The 18,136-nt window shown below is 54.5% G+C and overlaps 1 protein-coding gene across 1 annotated transcript in view; it reads right to left on the bottom strand.

Annotated features, from left to right (window-relative positions):
- Window positions 1-244: 244 nt before the first annotated feature.
- Window positions 245-18,136, bottom strand: part of ZNF423 (zinc finger protein 423) — a 336,529-nt gene continuing 318,637 nt past the window's right edge. Inside the window, exon 8 of the mRNA XM_082607019.1 lies at window positions 245-825. Within this exon, the coding sequence (XP_082463145.1) occupies window positions 796-825 (30 nt within the window). The 3' untranslated portion in view covers window positions 245-795. The remainder of the gene's footprint in view (window positions 826-18,136) is intronic.

Raw genomic sequence — 18,136 nt, 5'->3', positions numbered from 1 at the left:
GGGAGCTGGGTCCATTGTGTGCAGGTCCCCACTAGCATGTGTGATCCACGGGAACTCACACAGGAACACACCCCGTAGGTGACGACAGCCCTCACACAGCCCTGGGCTGGGGAGGAGAGAACCAAGCATCCGGATGCTAATCGCATGGATTCCCTTTATTGAACTGTACTAGTTACTGCAGTCAGATTAAGTCACATTTAAAAGCAGACCATCCAGTTGCACTGAAACCGATTATATTCATTACATAGTTTTAATCACTGTCCGGTGAACTGGCAAATCCAATCAAAGCATTAGTCTTTAATTAAAAAATTAAAAGGAAATATTCAGACAATAGCCAAGCAATCACATCACGATGCACAATTACCTAGAATTGCAATTAAAAAGTAGTTAACCAAAAGGGGGGAAAGAAAAACAAGAAAGAAAATAAAAGAAGCAAAGCAAAAAAATCACACTAATCCTTTTTTAAAAAACTATCAATATAATACATGAAGGAGCAAAGGACAGCAGGCTCAAAAAGCGGGTTTCTCTAACTCTAGAAATGTAGTCTGCGGCGGAAACTCTAAAAGCACACTAGCTGTAGCAGGACAATAAAAAATACTGAGCATGGAATACTTTTAATCTCTGCCATTAATATTCATTTCCAGCTGCTTATAATAGCAGCGCCTCATGGCCAAATCATTAGAGTTTTACATCTGGGTTGCAAATGACACTTTGATTGGATGTAATGTTCAAATGGCCCTCCCCACGGCGTCTCCGGCAAGCCTTCTGCGGAGAGGTGTCCTGTCGAGCGGTCCCTCACTGTGCGTGCTGGCTCATCGTGTGGTTCTGCAAAGGCGAAGAAAGGGGACACGCATGAGGGCAGAAGAATGGAGAGCGTGCCTGTCCCCTCCCACTCAGTGCATGTACGCCGAGAGCCGCAGAAAAGCATCTCGTTTATTACAAAACAAAATGCAACAAGGAAAAAGTGCTCCGGGGACGCAGCTGCCAAGACGCCACGTTGATTTGGGGCTTGGGGATCGGTTCCTGTTGCTGCCAACCTGGGCTCCCTATGAATTTTTGTTTTTAGACCATTCAGGTCGTACTGTGGGGACTGGCTATATGAAGGGAGAGGGGAAGTGCTGGGGAGGTAGTGGGAATTAAAAACATCCCTGTTCACCTCTCCATCTCCCTTTTGCTCTAACGATCAGGAGGGAATTATATCTGATCGCCTGCAGGCTTCCCCCAGATCTCCTTCTCGGGCCTTCCAGGGAGCTGCTCTGAGCTTAGTGCAGGGAGATAGCAGATGTGCCATGCAGTCCTCCAGCCAAGAAACACCCGAGTGGCACGGACATGCTGAGGAAGTGGGCGGCCTTGGTGCCTGTGGCCGAGGCAGGGGGCAGGTCACCCACAGGGAGGGCGCCAGGGGAGGGAGGCTGCCTGTGCCGTCACGAGACAATGCTCTGGCCAGAAGACTGTTGTGTCATTTGTCCAAATCCACCTGGGAATCCAGGGCCCGGGTGGGCCCCTCTGGCCAAACGCTTCCCTCTCACCACAGCCCACGGTATCTCCTCCCTCACACCAGCCAGAGCAGGCCAGCAGTGTAGGTCTGTTTCCACGGGAGCTAGTGGCCTGGGGCTGGGGGTGGGATTTGGCCTCTAAGAGCCTACAATCTTTTTGTTTCTTTTCAGTGGTCTGTGTTCCAAATCCACACCAATCTCATCAAAGCCTCAGGTGGTATTCGACCTCATGACACCTGGAGAAAGGAAACAAAATCCACCCGGGGAAGGGCAACCCTGCTCGGGGGCAGCACAGGACCCCCAGTGACGGGGAGCAGCCTCCCCAGAAGTGGGCGCCCCGCCAGCGCAGCCACTCCTCCAGGGCTGGGAGCCGCACCTGCAGCTCTGCCGATGACCACCAGGGGTCAGGCGTGGCGCTGCGTCTCTCTCCCGGGCTCCGGGTCTGGGCGGTGAGGGTGACCAGAGGATGCCCGCAGCTTCGCTGGGAGGCCTGGGACCACCCCTGCTCCCCGGCCCAGGGCCCCGGTGGCAGGCCCTTCCCACGGCAGGCACGGCTGCTGCCCCCCGGCGATGGCACCAGCCCCTCCGGGAAGCTCACGGCCAGGGAGAGGCAGCGCCCCGTCCTCACACAGCAGATGCCCGCTGACTCCCAGGCACACAGTACACCAACCACTGCCGCCCTCCTTCCTTGGGCTCCCGGGCACAGGCCACGTGGCCGGAGTTTGGCAAGCACACGTGCTATGTGTGGTTGCAGGCACATCTCTGTCGATCCTCACAGCAAAGCAGCCTTACAAGGCAGGACGTGGTAAAATGAGGAAACTGAGGCTCAGACAGGGTAAAAGTACATCCAGCTAGGAAGCAGGAGGGGTGGCAACTAGAATCCAAGAGAGCCAGGGGCTTGGGCGAGAAGGCAGGGTTCCCACAGCGCCCTACGCCCTTGTGGGCACCCAGTCTGCGGATCATCTGAACTCTCCAGACATGAGCACAAACTCTGCCAGCATTGCCTGGCACCTCGGTGGGGTTGTCAGGGACCCAGAGGCACAAGGCAGGTTGTCTGAGGCCACAGATGGGATGCGGCGGTTTCCATGGGAGCGCCCACCCTGCCGCCGAGGCACCTCTCCCTGCGCTTGTGCACAGCCAGCCAGCCAGTCCTGCGGGGAGCTGAGCCCACCCTGTATCAAACCACCCTCTTAGCTTCCAAGCCTTTGCTGATTCAGCTCCTGCCTCCTCTCTGCTCCCAACCATGCTACTCGTGAAGTCCTCTGGGACTTCTGGGACACGGCGCTTCCCATCTCTGCAGCTGCTCCAGGAACCTCCAACCCACGGCCCCCACACCTATGTGCCTCCCGAGGGCCAGCCTGGCCGCCTCTGCTGAGCGGCAAGCAGCGGGGCATCACTTCCTTTCTTGGCCCCGGCACCTGGCCCAGGGCTGCACACTGTGCTGACCAGACCCCCGGGCCTCCCTGCCCAGCGGTGGTACAGCAAGTGCAGCTGCCAGGAACGACGTGGTGGTCTCCCTCTCCCACCCTGCCAACAGCCAGTGAGTTAACAGTGCCACGTGGCCCGGGTTCTCCGGGTGAGGTCCGGTCCTTCTTGATTTGTGGGGGGTTGGGGAGGAGGGAGAGGAGGGACATTAGGAAGGTAAACGTGTACAGCCCTTTCCTCATTCTCACATTATGGTTCCGAGGCTCTGGCACCAAGGAGACACTGAGTAAATGTTTTTGAATCAATGGAAGGATAAATAAAGGAATAAATATATGGGTAGGACGTAGGTATGTGGAAAGGGGAAAGGACATGCCAAGAGGAGGGCACAGCATAGACAAAGGTACGGAGGCTGGAGTAAGCTCGGCAGATGCAGGCACCAGTGGGGTGATCCCAGCACAGAGATCACAGGGAAGACTGCTGGGAGCCCCGAATGCCCCTGAATGTGGACTCTGTTTCATAAGCAGCAGAAAACCAGATGATTTCTGACCTTCACAAAGTCCTCAGGACCATCCACCAGCAACATGGGAAAAGGCGGATGTCCAGGGCTCTCTGGATAATGAAGCAGCCTCTTGCCAAGATGCCAAGAACAGGGCCAGTGTGACACACATGGTCCACACTGGCTCAGCCAGGCACAGAAATCCTGGTGATGGAAACCTACACCTAGGACTGCTGGTTAGGACAGTTCAAGAATAAATGCCACTTCTCAGGTGAAAACAACAGTGGCCTTCTCTCTTAAGGGGCAGTAGCTGGCAGGTCTTCGGTTAGACTCAAGGAAGAACTTCCTCAAAGAGGGTGAAACTTCCTTACCTGAAGTTCTACAGGAACAAAAGCCTAGGATGTCACAGCAGATGGAAACGTGGAAACTTGATGCCCCGAGGGGGCCAGGCACCAGAATTCATTCAGCACTGCGCTGTGAAGTGCCTGCTGGATGCTCTGCCCTGGGACGGGCACAGTGGAAGGGAGAGGACGACTCCAGCTGGGCTCGGCCCTCGAGGAGCCTGACTGCGTGGGGTGGGGGGGATGCCTAGAGACACACAGACACCCAAACGATGGGTGTGGGCTTAAGGGTGCAGAATGGCGGCTCTGAGGGAGCCCGGTCAAGGCTGCCCAATAAGTATGGGGGTGGCTGAGAAGCCCCTGTGCTCGGCTAGGACGGCATCAGCTCCTCCACAGGCCCAGGGCACAGTCTCGAAAAGGGCAGAGGGGGTGGCAGGGACCGTCACGAGGACTCACCCATCGCCAGCACACCTGTGCGCTGAGCAGCTCCCGGCAGAGCCACTGGCGAGTGGCACAGTTCAATAAGCCTAAAAACCCATGGCTGCTTCCCCCAAGGCTTGAAGCTGCGGTTGGTTCGAGGGATGAGGGAGCTTCATCAAGTCTTCTTAGAGCTCCTTCCACCCGGCATGGTTCTCACAAGGGCATTTTGGCTTAATGTCTATTTCTCTGTTTATGCCTGTGCTATATTTAGCCCCTTCAGAGAAGGAAGAAAATCGTTTTTTAAAGATGCTACCAACCCCGCAGACGAATACTTCCCGGCATCGTAAAGGCCGGGGCTGGGGCAGGGGTGGCAGCTGGCAAGGACTGGGAGGTCCCTGGGTGGGGTGGGGGGGGCTGGCATCCACACGGGCCTCTCCGTCTGCCAGGGAGATGCAGGTGTGGGCCCAGGAGCAGGTGAGAAAAATAAAATGGGAGAACGGAAGGGGGGTGGGTGGCACTGGTTTGCGGCCGAGATCCATCCTCTCGGCAGAGCCAGTGCGGCTCTCCTGGTGGAGGTTTCTGGTAGCGCCTGTTCCGAGCGCCTCTGCCTAGTGCACTGGGCCATCTGCCCCCGGGATACAAGTTAGTGACGGGCGAGAGGTCGGGCCCTAGCTGGGATCCTGGTGACCCCTCTCTCTGTGGAAGTCATCCGCAGAGGGCTGAGGCTGAGGATCCCTCTGTCACACCCTCACATTCATTTACATGGCTGTTCGTTCATTCATTCATTCATTCGTTCATTCAGAAAACCTTTACTAAATCCCTGGGTGACAGCCACCATACTTGTTGCTAGGAATTCAGCAGTAAAATAACCTGGATTTGGAGCGAAGCCAGGGTATATGTTGGGCAATGAGGGAGCATCAGGATCACGGAGTCTGTGGCTGGACCATCCTTCCCAAAGCACAGACACACCCTAGCATGGGCCAGTTGGAGATTCTGGTGGGGGGCCCATTCACTAGCCCCAGGAGGCATCCCTGGCTCAACACACCTCCAGGCCCTGCAACAGGCATGCATACGCACCACATGCACACACACACATGCACACACACACACACACACACACACACACACTGGTGCGTCCCCCCCTGGTCTGCAATCAGGATTTCTTCTCCAGGTCTTAGCTCCAGGGTCTGGGACCCTGCTTGGTCTCCCTTTGATGCGCACTCACCATAGAGTCAAGGAGAAAAGACTCGTGGTGCTTAAACATGCTGGCTGCCTGGTGGCCTGGAAAACACTGCCTGTGAGGCAAAGAGAGACTGCTCTGCACATCCTGAGATGCACGGGCACGGGCTGGAGAAGATTTCTCTGCACTGCGGGTCATTATTAGCTGCCCCTCCTGTGCTCCAGCCACTCTGATGACAAAATATCTCTAAAGTCCTGGCACCTCGCCTGGTCCTTTGCAAGTACCCCATTTGTGCTAGCCACTGCCCTGAGTGATCCCAAGGCAGGGGGCAAGCCCTTATGGGCTGAGATGGGCTGAGTCCCGGGTTTGAATCCTGGCTCTGCCACTTACTAGCCATGTGACCTTGAGCAAGTTCCCTGACCTCTGGGGGCTTGGGGCGGGGGGCAGAAATAACAGAGCCCACTTCCTAAGACGCCCTGAGGACTCAGGAGATAATGTGTGTGTACTTATCCCAGGCTGGCCAAGAGTAAGTGCTCCATACATTGCTATAAACGGTGTCCGAGATACAGCGAGCTCTGTGAACGAGGGGCTGTTTGTTCCCTGCTTGTACCCCCATGGCACCAAACACGCTTGGGGGCTTGCAGTGGGGGATTCTTGGAGGTCTGACAGACTGATCCCTCTGCCAGTTCCTCCTTCTGTGTGTCCCCGGGGCTGGCGAGATCTCAGGACCGCTCCGGAGAAGGCAGCACCTTGGATGGTCCTATCTCTGGAACAGCAGCATCTAATAAAGGTCCTCCCCTCGTTGTCCCCTCCCCACCAGCCCCCTGGCTACAACCTCTGTACCCACAATTGACTGCTTTCCCTCCCCCCAGGGAACAGTGGGACGTCTGGTGACTTTGTGGAGGAGGGGGGAGGTGTGCACTCATCCCGTCATTCACTCATTCGCTCATCCCTTCCACAGCGGTTCACGGAGGCCCCAGCCGGGCACTGGACACACACAGGTGGAGCCCCAGCCTCTCCCTTGAGAAGCTCACAGTCCACAGTGAATGGGGGCGGCCTGGACTCACAGACCCTTACTCTCAAGGGGCACAAGAGAAGGCCTGGCCCCGGGGCCGGGCCTCACCTCCGTGTGGCAGACTTAAGGGCACAGGGACACAGCCCCCATACCCAGAGCATCCCACCCTCCCCGCTCACCCAGCCCCAGCTGCAGAGCCCACCTGGCTTCGCCACATCACCTCCCTCTGGTTCTAGGTTGGGAAGGAGGCTGTGGTTAATCCCCTTTCTCCCCGCTGCCTACCGCCGGGCCACTCCCTGGCGGCTGCAGCCCCAGTGGCTCTCACAAGGCTGGTGTCACCAAGAGCAGTCTCCAGGAGCTGGGACCAAGTCCAAGAACCTGCCTTAACCACGGGAGGATTCGTTTCCAGGGGAAAAGGCAGATCCTTCGGGCTAACGCTGCAGCCGTGTTCAGGCTAAGCGAGGTTCTGTTATTTGTTTGTTTAACAAACACAGAGGCTGGCTGCGTGTGGTAGACGGGAGACAGAGAGAGAGAGAGAGAGAGAGAGTGAGGCACAGCCTGGCCTGCTACCAGCTCATGGCTGAAGGAGGGGGTGAGATTTCACAAAAAGGAACTGTGGGGGCTTCCCTGGTGGCGCAGTGGTTGGGAGTACTCCTGCCGATGCAGGGTACACGGGTTCGTGCCCCGGTCCGGGAAGATCCCACATGCCGCAGAGCGGCTGGGCCCGTGAGCCATGGCCGCTGAGCCTGCGCGTCCGGAGCCTGTGCTCCGCAACGGGAGAGGCCACAACAGTGAGAGGCCCGCGTACCGCAATAAATAAATAAATAAATAAATTTTTTTTTAAAAAGGGAACTGTGGGGAGAACATTTCTGATTGGGGGGAGCTTAAGGAAAAAGTTGGCCTCCCAGCTGCCCTTTGAGGATGGCTCAGGTTAGGATTTGCACTGGTGTGTGTGTGTGTGTGTGTGTGTGTGTGTGTGTGTGTGTTCGCTTTCCAGGGAGATGGGACCACCCAGACAAAGGCTGAAGGTGTGAAGAATCCGGATAACGATCACAGCTAACACTCATCCTGAGCTCACTGTGTCATTCTTAACTCTTCACTTATATTAACTCATTTAAGCCTCACGACAACCCTGGGGACTAAATACTCTCATTATCCCTATTTTACAGATGAGAAAACTGAGGCACAGAGTGGAGGTGCTACAGCTGGTTAATGGTGGTGCAGGAGCTGCACCTGTGCGGTCTGTAGGCAGAGCCCACCCTTCACCACAGCCCTCTCCTGCCTGTGAAATGTGAAAAGTGCAGCATATGTTGGGGGAACAATGAATAATTCAGCTTGGCAGAAGGACAGGGTATGTGCCGTGGAGACAAGCCTGGAAAGGAAGGAGGGGGTCTTATTGATGAGGCTCCTTGATGCCAGACGAGGAAGCTTGCCCTTAAATCTGGGCCACGGGGAGCCATCGAAAGTACTTGAGCTGCGGAGTTACACGAGAGGCAAGGAACAGGGAGACGCACGCACCTCCAGCCAGAAAGGTCTATCGGCAGGGCCCCCAGGCTCTCACCCCCGCTGCTCCCTTCTCGGGCCCCCACCCGTCCCCAGCACACGACTGTATCTTTCCCTTTGGGGAGGGGAAAGGTGCAGGCGGCCCTGCTTCCCTCTCGGCTGTGTATCACCTGGGCAGCCCCTCTCTGCTAGTGAGCGCTTATTTTTAGAAGCGTTTGACAATCGTCCAAGGGTCTAAGACGAACAGATGGCCTGTCTTAAAGGCTCGTATGTTCGCTAGTTTGCACTTCTGACAAACGGTAAGCGCACTCCAGAGCACACCATAAACAGCACTGAATGAATACTCGGAACACAATTTCGCTAATGCACGTCATGAAAATTAGGAGTGGGTGATGGCTGAGGTCCCCGCTAAATGCCTGCCCGGTGACTCAGCCGCTCTCCCGGGGACCCGGGCCCTGACGTGTATGCGCCCCACGTCCCCCCGGGCCCACCAAGCAAGCCGGGGGCTGCCCATTTGCACAGAGGGCAAGGAGAGGTTCGCCCGTGTGGATGGGAGACCCGTCCTTGGCATTGGAGCGTCCTGAGTGAAGCTGGTGACCCACCGCCCTGGGACAAAGCCTACGAGGCCAAGGCAGCTCCTCCGCGCGTGGGGATGTGTGTGGGGCTTCCCTGACTCTGCCTCCCAGACAGCCAGACAGGCTGTCGTCTGCCAATCCAGAGCAGCAGGAAGTGAGCGTCGTACCCGCTTAGCTGGGGAAGTCTGTCTCTCACGTGAGCGCCTCAGTTCATCAGGAACTCCTGGCGTGGAGGGAGATTCCAGCTTCTAAGGAGCAGCGGGGTGGCCTGGGGGGTGGGATCTACTGCTTTCTGGCAGAACCTAGAGCAGGAGCAGTTTCGGGGACCTCGTCACCTGGGGCCATGTGAGGAAGAGCCACGTGACCCTGACTGCTGCTGCTGGACGTGTCCCAGAGGAGCTGACTGTCTGCTCTCTTTCATTCTCCTTGCTGCTCTAAGGACCCCGGGTGGGCAAGCGAGGACCCTCTCTAAACCCCTCTCGCCAGTGCCCAGCAGCACCCAGGACCCAAGAGCCCAAAGCAGGTGGCCTGGCCAACAACCAGTCCCGTGAATGGGAAAAAAGATCTTCCTTTGAGTGAAAATGTTGGGAGAAAATGTTGTTGTGAAAAAAAAAAAAAGCCCAATAAACTCCCAAGGGGGCAGGTTCTGTACGGCTGTGCTTCGGAAATAAAACCCACCGGAGAATAGATTATTATGAGGGAACCGAAGCCTTCTATTAGGACTCAGCCCGTAAACAGGCTCCCATTCAGTCACCCAACAAAACAAGGGAACTAATAATACCTGCCCAGAGGGCCCGAGGACTCCGGGGAACTGCGCTTCAGAATGCAAATGGGCCCAGTCGGTCTGTTTGTGAGCAGAGACTCGCAGGCCAGCGACTCAACTTTAGGTAGCAGCTGTGCAAGGGAAATCGAGGGCTTATGGCTGTGTCACGGGCAGAGGAGGGTGAAATCGTTCCAGGGCTGCTTATACATGTGCCCCTCCTCAGCAACAAGCCTGACGCCGAGTCCCGAGTTAACCTGGCCACCACTGTTTCTGGTTCTCCAAAGGGAGGTGGGAGCCCCTCAGGGACAGGGTGCCCAGCAAACCTGGGACAAAGGACCGAAAATCGAGGGTTTTGGCCGTGGTGTGCCAGGCGACCCCAAGTTAGCTCCCTGCTGTGGATTCTGGCCCCTCCTGGGTGGGGACACTGCACTGACCTGTCACGGGTCACTGGGAAGTCCATTCTAAACACATTAGCTAAGCGCTTGCTTGGAACCAGACCCTGGGGTTCATCTCAAATACGAATTAAGACATGCCCCCCTGCCCCCAAAAAGCCTGAGTCAGACCTCTGAAAGATAGGATTCCATCCTGCGGGAGCACAGCAGGAACCGAAGCATACAGGCCACCAGAGCCTGAGGAGAGACCAAGGCAGAGGTGCTGAAACTCCATTAAAAATGGTGCGGGAAGGGCTTCCCTGGTGGCGCAGTGGTTGAGAGTCCGCCTGCCGATGCAGGGGACACAGGTTCGTGCTCTGGTCTGGGAAGATCCCACATGCCGCGGAGCGGCTGGGCCCGTGAGCCATGACCGCTGAGCCTGCGCGTCCGGAGCCTGTGCTCCACAACGGGAGAGGCCACAACAGTGAGAGGCCCGCGTACCAAAAAAAAAAAAAAAAAAAAAAAAAATGGTGCGGGAAGACTGGGCTCCCAAGACCAAGCGAGGGGTCTCTCCTCCCACCTCAGAACACATCTGCCAGCCTTAGTGACGGTCAGAGAAGACCAGGCACCCACACCCATGGAACATCCTATCAGTTGGGGCACCACACTCACAGGGTAACATACTGAAAAACAGCGGCTGATGTCGGGGAGACCCGGCTGCTGTGGGCAGAGCTTCCCTACCATGTGCAGCTGGGCCCAGACTGGACAGAGGCCTCCGCTCAGGCGCCAGGTTGCTGTCGGGTCCACTCGACCAGCAAGCTCCACCCAGGCCAGGTGCAAAGCCATAAGGCACAGTGAGGACTGGTGTCATCCCAAGAAGCCAAGCCTCGTAGGAAAGGGGCAGCCCTCGTGGGCTCCAGGTAATGACGGCCCTGTGGGAATGCGGGCCCAGGGCTGCCAGCACTTCTGGTTCTGTAGGGCGAACTGAAAAGTCCAGATTTTTAAAAAATAAAACATTTGATATTTAAAGCGTGATGCAGCCAGTGAAAACATGTCTGTAGGTCAAAGCTGGCCCACGGGCTGCCAGTGAGGCCGCTGGTATTTTGAGAGGCCCTCAAGGTGCTCGAGGTATCTTCCAGTACACTGACTGGCTGATGCCCAGGGTGGGGGGAGGGTGGGCAGTGCTATTAGATGCCACGTGGCCCGTCATTATTTAGGGTCCTCACCTGGGTGAGTGGGAGGTGGGACCCTCCAGGGTTAGTTCTGAAGAAGAGGATGGAGCATAGAAGATGAAGCTCTGTTGAGGCCAGTGTGGTCCCCCAGGTCCTGGGTACCGCTGCCTTGAGGGCGGGGCCCCCCATGCAGCCTAAGGGTTTCTGGGCTTGCCAGGTCCTAGCAAACCTGGGAAACCCGTCTTCCCTGGGGTCACACAGGAGCGTCCAAATGGCCATCTTGGGGAGGGGGGCCAGGCAGCCCCTCCCTCAACCACTCAGAGAGAACAGCACCGGTTTTCCATAAGCGCCTCGTTCAAGAGTCTTGATGATAATCCCCTCATACCTCCTTTTCTTCCAAAGAACTTGAGAATCCTCCCACCCATCACCCGCTGTATCTCTCGGGGGAGAAGGAGAGAGCCAGGCATTGTGTGGGCACTGCCCTTGGGGGCACTTATGAACGTAGCGTGGCACGACAGGGCTCCTGTTCTCTCTGCACCTACGCCCACCCCCAAACGCATGCTCTCACAGACACCCCGAGGCCACACCTCAAGGGAAGTGGGAATCTCTGCATAATCCCCCACTGGGTTCCAAAAACATACACACGCACACTCACAGGTACCCCAAAATGAAATGCACACAGGTACACACACACTCGTGGATAGTCCACAGGCACCTACACACAGTGTCACAGACAACCACAATCACACACACAATCGTGGACACCCCACAATCCCAGGCGTGCGTGCACACACACACACACGTTACACTGACAACGTGTTGCACGGTGGTTCAGGGTCAGTTATTGTTATTTTTGGCTTTTCATCTCCCCACACAGTGCAGTTAATCTGCCCTCACTCACACTACCGGGGGGGACACCCCTGCAAGCCCCCGCTTGCCGACGACCCGGGTTCCTGCCAGGGCTTCCTCTTCATGGCCATGGGACACTGAGAGAACAAAGTGCCATGAGAGGAGTGTCCCAGGTTCTCTCTTCCAGGGAGCAGGGAAGTGGGAGATCTCTGCTTAACCTCCAGTGGGTCCCAACCACACCCAGAAGAAATCCGGGCTCCGGACCCCAGGTCTGACAGCCCTACAAGGTCCGGCGACTGCTGGTCCCGAAGCCTCTACCACCTTCTCTCAGCTCCCCACCCAGGCCAAGCTCTTTCCTCACTCAGCCCTCTTGGCGGCCACTCCACTGCCCCGAGGCTCCCCCGAGTTTCCCCAGGCTCCTCCGCATCTGATTGCCGTGCCCTGGGAAAGCCCTTCCTGCCCGTATGATGAGGGGCCCCTGTCTTGGTGCAGCTCCTCACCTGCACAGGTGTCCTTCTAGCACTTTCCTCAACCTGCAGTGACCAGGCTGCTTCCCTGCCCCTCACTAGGCCATGAGCTGCAGGCAGGGACCTCATCTCTCCATTCTCTGCTGGGCCCTGTGTCGGCTCAGAGCCCGCGCTTGCTAAAAACTCAGTATTTCTGAAATGACAGCCAACGGGCGATGGTAGTGAGGCAAAGCCTTCACTGACAGGGCTGGGGAGAGGAGAAGAAACAGAGCTGTCCCTCTCCTCCATGTCCCCGGCCCCGCCCAGGCCATGCTACACTTTTCCCTTAGAAGTCCAGGGATCCTTTGAAGACACAGAGCTGGTCACAGGAGGACAAAGACTGTGTATGACTCACTCCTATGAGGTTCCTAGAGACAGGAAGGAGAATGGTGGTTCCCAGGGGCTGTGGGAGGGAGGGGGAGTCACTGGCTCATGGGGACACAGTTTCCGTTTGGGAAGATGGAAAAGATCTGTGGATGGTGGTGATGGTTGCACAACAGTACCTGTGAAGTAAGTACCTGTGAAGTACCTGTGAAGGTACTTAGTGCCAATGCACTGTCTACTTAAAAATGGTTAAGGGAGGGCTTCCCTGGTGGTGCAGTGGTTGAGAGTCTGCCTGCTAATGCAGGGGACACGGGTTCGAGCCCTGGTCTGGGAAGATCCCACATGCCGTGGAGCAGCTAGGTCCGTGAGCCACAACTGCTGAGCCTGCGTGTCTGGAGCCTGTGCTCCGCAACAAGAAAGGCCGCAACAGTGAGAGGCCTGCATACCTCGATGAAGAGTGGCCCCTGCTTGCCGCAACTAGAGAAAGCCCTCGCACAGAAACGAAGACCCAATACAGCAAAAATAAATAAATAAATAGAAACTCCTACCCCCAACATTAAAAAAAAAAAAAAAAGAATTTCAAGGCTCTTTACACCTGAACTCAACAAGATAGTGTAACAGTATATATATATTTAAAAAATGGTTAAGGGACTTCCCTGGTGGTGCAGTGGTTAGGAATCTGGCCGCCAATGCAGGGAACACGGGTTCGAGCCCTGGTCCGGGAAGATCCCACATGCTGTGGTGCAACTGAGCCCGTGCACCACAACTACTGAGCCTGCGCTCTAGAGCCCACGAGCCACAACTACGGAAGCCCACGCGCCTAGAGCCTGTGCTCCGCAACAAGAGAAGCCACTGCAATGAGAAGCCCATGCACTGCAACGAAGAGTAGCCCCCGCTCGCCGCAACCAGAGAAAGCCAATGTGCAGCAACAAAGACCCAATGCAGCCAAAAATAAATAAATTAATTAATTTTTAAAAAATGGTTAAGATGGTAAACTTTATGTATGTGTATTTTCCCACAATTTTTTTTAAAAATTGGGTGGGATCTCACAGAGTAAGCGGGCAGGTGGGAGGATGAAATGTCTGTCGCAGGCTACAGCTGAATGCAGGGCCGATCCTGCGCTGTAATCCTCATGTCTCTTGTTCTACAGAAGACATCTTTTTTTTTTCTTTTGGCCACGCAGCATCTGGGATCTTAGTTCCCCAACCAGGGATCGAACCCGCGCCCCCTGCATTGGAAGTGCAGAGTCTTAGCCACTAGACCACCAGGGAAGTCCACGTGTCTTGTTCTAGGGTTGGAAGTTGGAAGCTGGAAGTTGTACAGACTGTAGCAGCGAGACGAGGCGTGTAGAGGCCTTGGCTGGGCAAGTGGGAGCTATAGCATCCAGGGGACGTATCACTGGCCAGAATTGGCTGCAAGGCCTTTTCCACCTCCGTGATGCATAGGGCTTCCTCTGCGGTGCCCGAGCCTATGGCTATCATCAATGGCACAGCTCCCAGGGCCACAGAAGAACAGAGGAGCTCTCGAGACCTTTAGAACCAGGGGCTTTATGCCCTGAGCACAGGGGCCTGAGCCACATGGCAGAGAGGCCTCCCTTGCAATTACTGCCAAGTCCAAAGGACTGCGGCCTTGACAGTTTTCAAACCCTGCTGGATGGAAGTGTTTCCTCTGCTACTTCAGTTGGGGGACAGGAAGCATGCATGAGGTATACCCACAGACGTATTTTGCCATGTTGGGAAAAAAAGTGGGTGGGAATTTTCCCTTTAATTTTTTCTGAAATCTTTCCAGGCCTTTACAGCTTTAAATATTTATTCATTAAAATTTGATGAGAAAACTCAGCTCCGTATGTAGTCGTCATATTTCACAAGCCAAAAAACCAGGACAAATAGCCAATAGCTGGGACAAAATACTTGAAATCAGGACTGTCCTGGAAAATCTAGGTCACACGGTCACTAATTATACAGAACACATATGTTCTGGTCCCTCAACTAACCCAGTGCTTTCAGGTTTTATAAATGATATTTTAAAACTTCCATCACATCCTTTTCTTCTTTCCTCCAAATTTTTGCTAAAAGGAAAACTTTCCTGCATCCTCAAAATTTCTAGAAAATTAACCTCTGCAGAGGGAGAGCTGTTCTGGCAGATTATTCTGAGGGTGGTCCTCCTCAGAAAACATGGCTCATCACCCCCCCAGAATGGCTTCCGGAGCCCACATGGCCCAGCCCCCTCACTGACAGACCCCCAGGCTGCAGGGCCAGAAGTTCTGAAGATGGACCTAATTTGCTGTGATGAATTGTGTGCATGCACCAGCGATCAAAACTGCAGCTGAGACCGATTATATTTAATGATCGCGAAGGTTCTTATGAAAACACTTGGGCATATATCCTTGTCCATTCGGAGAGGACATCCAGCCTGGTACAAAGCAAAGGGCTAAGGGTGACCTCTACCCACCTAGAAAGGCAGAGCTCCTTGGGAGCTGGGCCCACTGATGGGGCTAAAGAACACTGTGGCCCAGCCTGCAATGCCTTGTCTGCCCTCAGCTTCCAACCACACTCAGCTTCAGTTTCCAAGCAAACTCTAGGCACATCATCACTGCCCACACACCTGCTCCACCTTGACCAAGTGGGTCTGCCCTGAGCCTTTGCTTCCACCACCAGAACTCGATGGTTTCCATGAGGCAAACAAAGGATCATCTAGATCTCCCAGCCCATCCTGTCCCACTCAAGTCATCAGAGGTGTGGGGGGGACGGGGGGAGCACAAGCAGTTGTAGGGTGGGAGGAGGGATGGGTAGTAGTTAAGCATGGAATTAAGAGCACATGAGGGAGGTGTCATGAAAGCTGTGTAGTTCCCAGCACTTAACACTCAATACTGATGGCTGGCTGGCTGGATGTGCAGCTAGATGGATGGAAAAATGGTTGGTGGATGAGTGGGTGGATGATGGATGGATGAGTAGATGGATGGATGGCAAGATGGATGAATCAATGAATGTGTGGATAAGTGGACGGGTGGCAGATGAGTGAATGGTAGGGGAAAGAAGAGTGCACGAATAAATAAGTGGGCGGCAGGGTAGAAGGACCGGTGGAAATACAGTGGCTTTTGGAGTTCAAATCCTGCCTTAGCCACCTAATATATGTATGTGACCCAAGGCAAGTCACTTCACTTTTCTAAGTACCTATTTACAAATAATACTGACCTCATAGCCTTGTTATGAGCTTCAAATCAGGTTACATATGTAAAAATGTTTACAATATGTAAAAGGTACACAGATGTTTACTATTGTCATAATTACTACAAATCACAAGGCTTTGCCATCACTGTCAACTCCAAAGCATGGATGACCCCGCAGTTTTGATGTGGCAGCTTCAAAAAGAAGGGTGGAGAGACTGAGACGGTGCCATAGGGATGCAGCTGTTGGCCTGTGCATCCACGTCTGGTTTCACTGGGGAGACCAGTCACTGAGCTGGAGAGCAGGGAGCCCCACTTGCCTCCCTGTTCAAACACCCAAACCCAAATGGGTGGAATACACTCCCCACTCCCACCCTGGGCCCCACTCCTCCCAGCTTTATCGCCCTTTCCCAGCCTCAGTTTTCAGGTCTGCAAAATGGTGGGAGTAAAGAGAACTTCTAGTGGTTCCCGGTTGTTGAGGCACCAACAAGATAATATTTACAAACTGTGAAGTGTTGCAACAGGGCCGCAAACTCAGAGCCCAGGTGAGTAATGAACTGCGTCAGTCCGACCAGGCCGGGGGCGGTGCTGGACCAGAGCTCACATCCCCATGTCTGAAGAGGGCAGCTGATTGTTGCCATGCGGGACTGTGGTCCAGGGGCTGCCAGATGTCATTTGTAGAAAAATCAAGAAATCTAGCCATTTAGTGTGGTGGTAAAGAGACAGAATCTGGGGCTGGTGGCCTAGGCCCAGGACTGACTAGCTCTGTGGCCTCAGGGAGTTAGTTAAGCTCTCTGTGCCTCAGTTCAGTTACCTCAATAATAGAAGCATGGGCTTCCCTGGTGGCACAGTGGTTGAGAGTCCACCTGCCGATGCAGGGGACACGGGTTCGTGCCCCGGTCTGGGAGGATCCCACACGCCGTGGAGTGGCTGGGCCCGTGAGCCATGGCCGCTGAGCCTGCGCGTCCGGAGCCTGTGCTCCGCAACGGGAGAGGCCACAGCAGTGAGAGGCCCGCATACCGCAAAAAAAAAAAAAAAAAAATAATAATAATAATAGAGGCATTGTGAGGATAGAATGTCTTAATGTATAGGAGTGCTAAGAGCAATGTCTGGCACGTAATAAGCACTATATTAATGGTAGCCACTATAATTATAGGAAATCTCCATTTCGAAACATAGACAACCATTTAAAGGTTCCAAAATCCCCAGGGTCATGGGCTAGGAGTTTTTAACCTCCACCATAAAAATGCTCAACGTTACTATGATAATGACATTTCCCTGTGTGTGTCTTCTCCCTTCTATGTGAGGGGAGGCTGGATGGGACCCCTCTTCCTCATTCTGGAGACCCTGATGGGAAGGAAGGGGTTGGCATGCTCCCACTGGGAACCCCAATCCCTGCCCCAGACAATTTCATCTTTCTTCTTTCTTCCTCCTCACCCTCTGCCATGCTTCCTACCAATGCCGTCTTTTATCTATTCTAAGACCCCAGAGAATATAAGATGCTCCGTATTTGATGTATTACAACAAGCAAACAAAAAAATGACCCATTAAACTATAACACACAAGTGAGGTATTCCAATGTGAGAGCCGTTATAATGAGAAAAGCTGTGCATCTTAAAATATGTCCGTGGAATAGGGTAATAGCTACCATATACTGTGCGCCTGACATGTGCCAAAACTGGGCTGCCTGGTCTTCACACGTTCTCTTCACATGTCCCGATTTGACTGATGTCCCATTTTACTGATGAAGAAACTGAGGCTCAGAAAGACAAAGCAGGGAATTTCCTGGCAGTCCAGTGGTTAGGACTCTGTGCTTTTACTGCTGAGGGCCCAGGTTCAAACCCTGGTTGGGGAAATAAGATCCCGCAAGCCAAGTGGTGTGGCCAAAAAAAAAAAAAAAGAGAGAGAGAGAGAGAGAAAGGCAAAGCAGCTTGCTAAGTTATGCAGCTGGTAAGGGCTGGTTGAGCTCAAACGGCTCGGTCCTAAGGCTACCCCCTTCCCCTTTCGCTGTCCCTCGCCCACCCACTCTGCTTCCTGACATCACTGAAAGGAAACACCAGACTGAACCTGTTACCCACCCTTGCCCATATCACAGCACACAGTGAATCTCACTGCAGCCCTGGATGAGCCCCAGTCGATCCGTGCTTGGTTTTGTCTAAACTCCAGAAGCAGAGCGAGTGGGGCCACATTCAGTATTGACGCAGCAAAACTGATTCCTGCCACCTCCGCCTTCCCCCTGCACGCCCGGCCCCAGCCCCTTTACCTCTCCGGGGAATGCTGACGTGGGGCTGTTGACTGGCGCTCCTGAAATGCCAACTTGCATTTCTCATCATTAATTTATTTCTAAATGTCATTAGTAATTGTTCCCGCTCAATGAAAGAGTGCAGCCCAGGCTTCCGCCGACAGCACCCGGTTCTGGTCTCTCCGCTGGAGGGGGCCAAGCACCCCCAGCCACCCAGACCCTGGCATCCTGGCAGGGGGAAGCCAACCCACCCCCAACAAGTTGAGCAGACAGACCACGGTATCGCCACGGT

Source organism: Mesoplodon mirus (assembly GCF_964341445.2).
Source record: "Mesoplodon mirus genome assembly, chromosome: 19".
Lineage (NCBI taxonomy): Eukaryota > Metazoa > Chordata > Mammalia > Artiodactyla > Ziphiidae > Mesoplodon > Mesoplodon mirus.
Note: the sequence above shows the minus strand (reverse complement) of the source record. Positions and strands in the feature narration are given on the sequence as shown.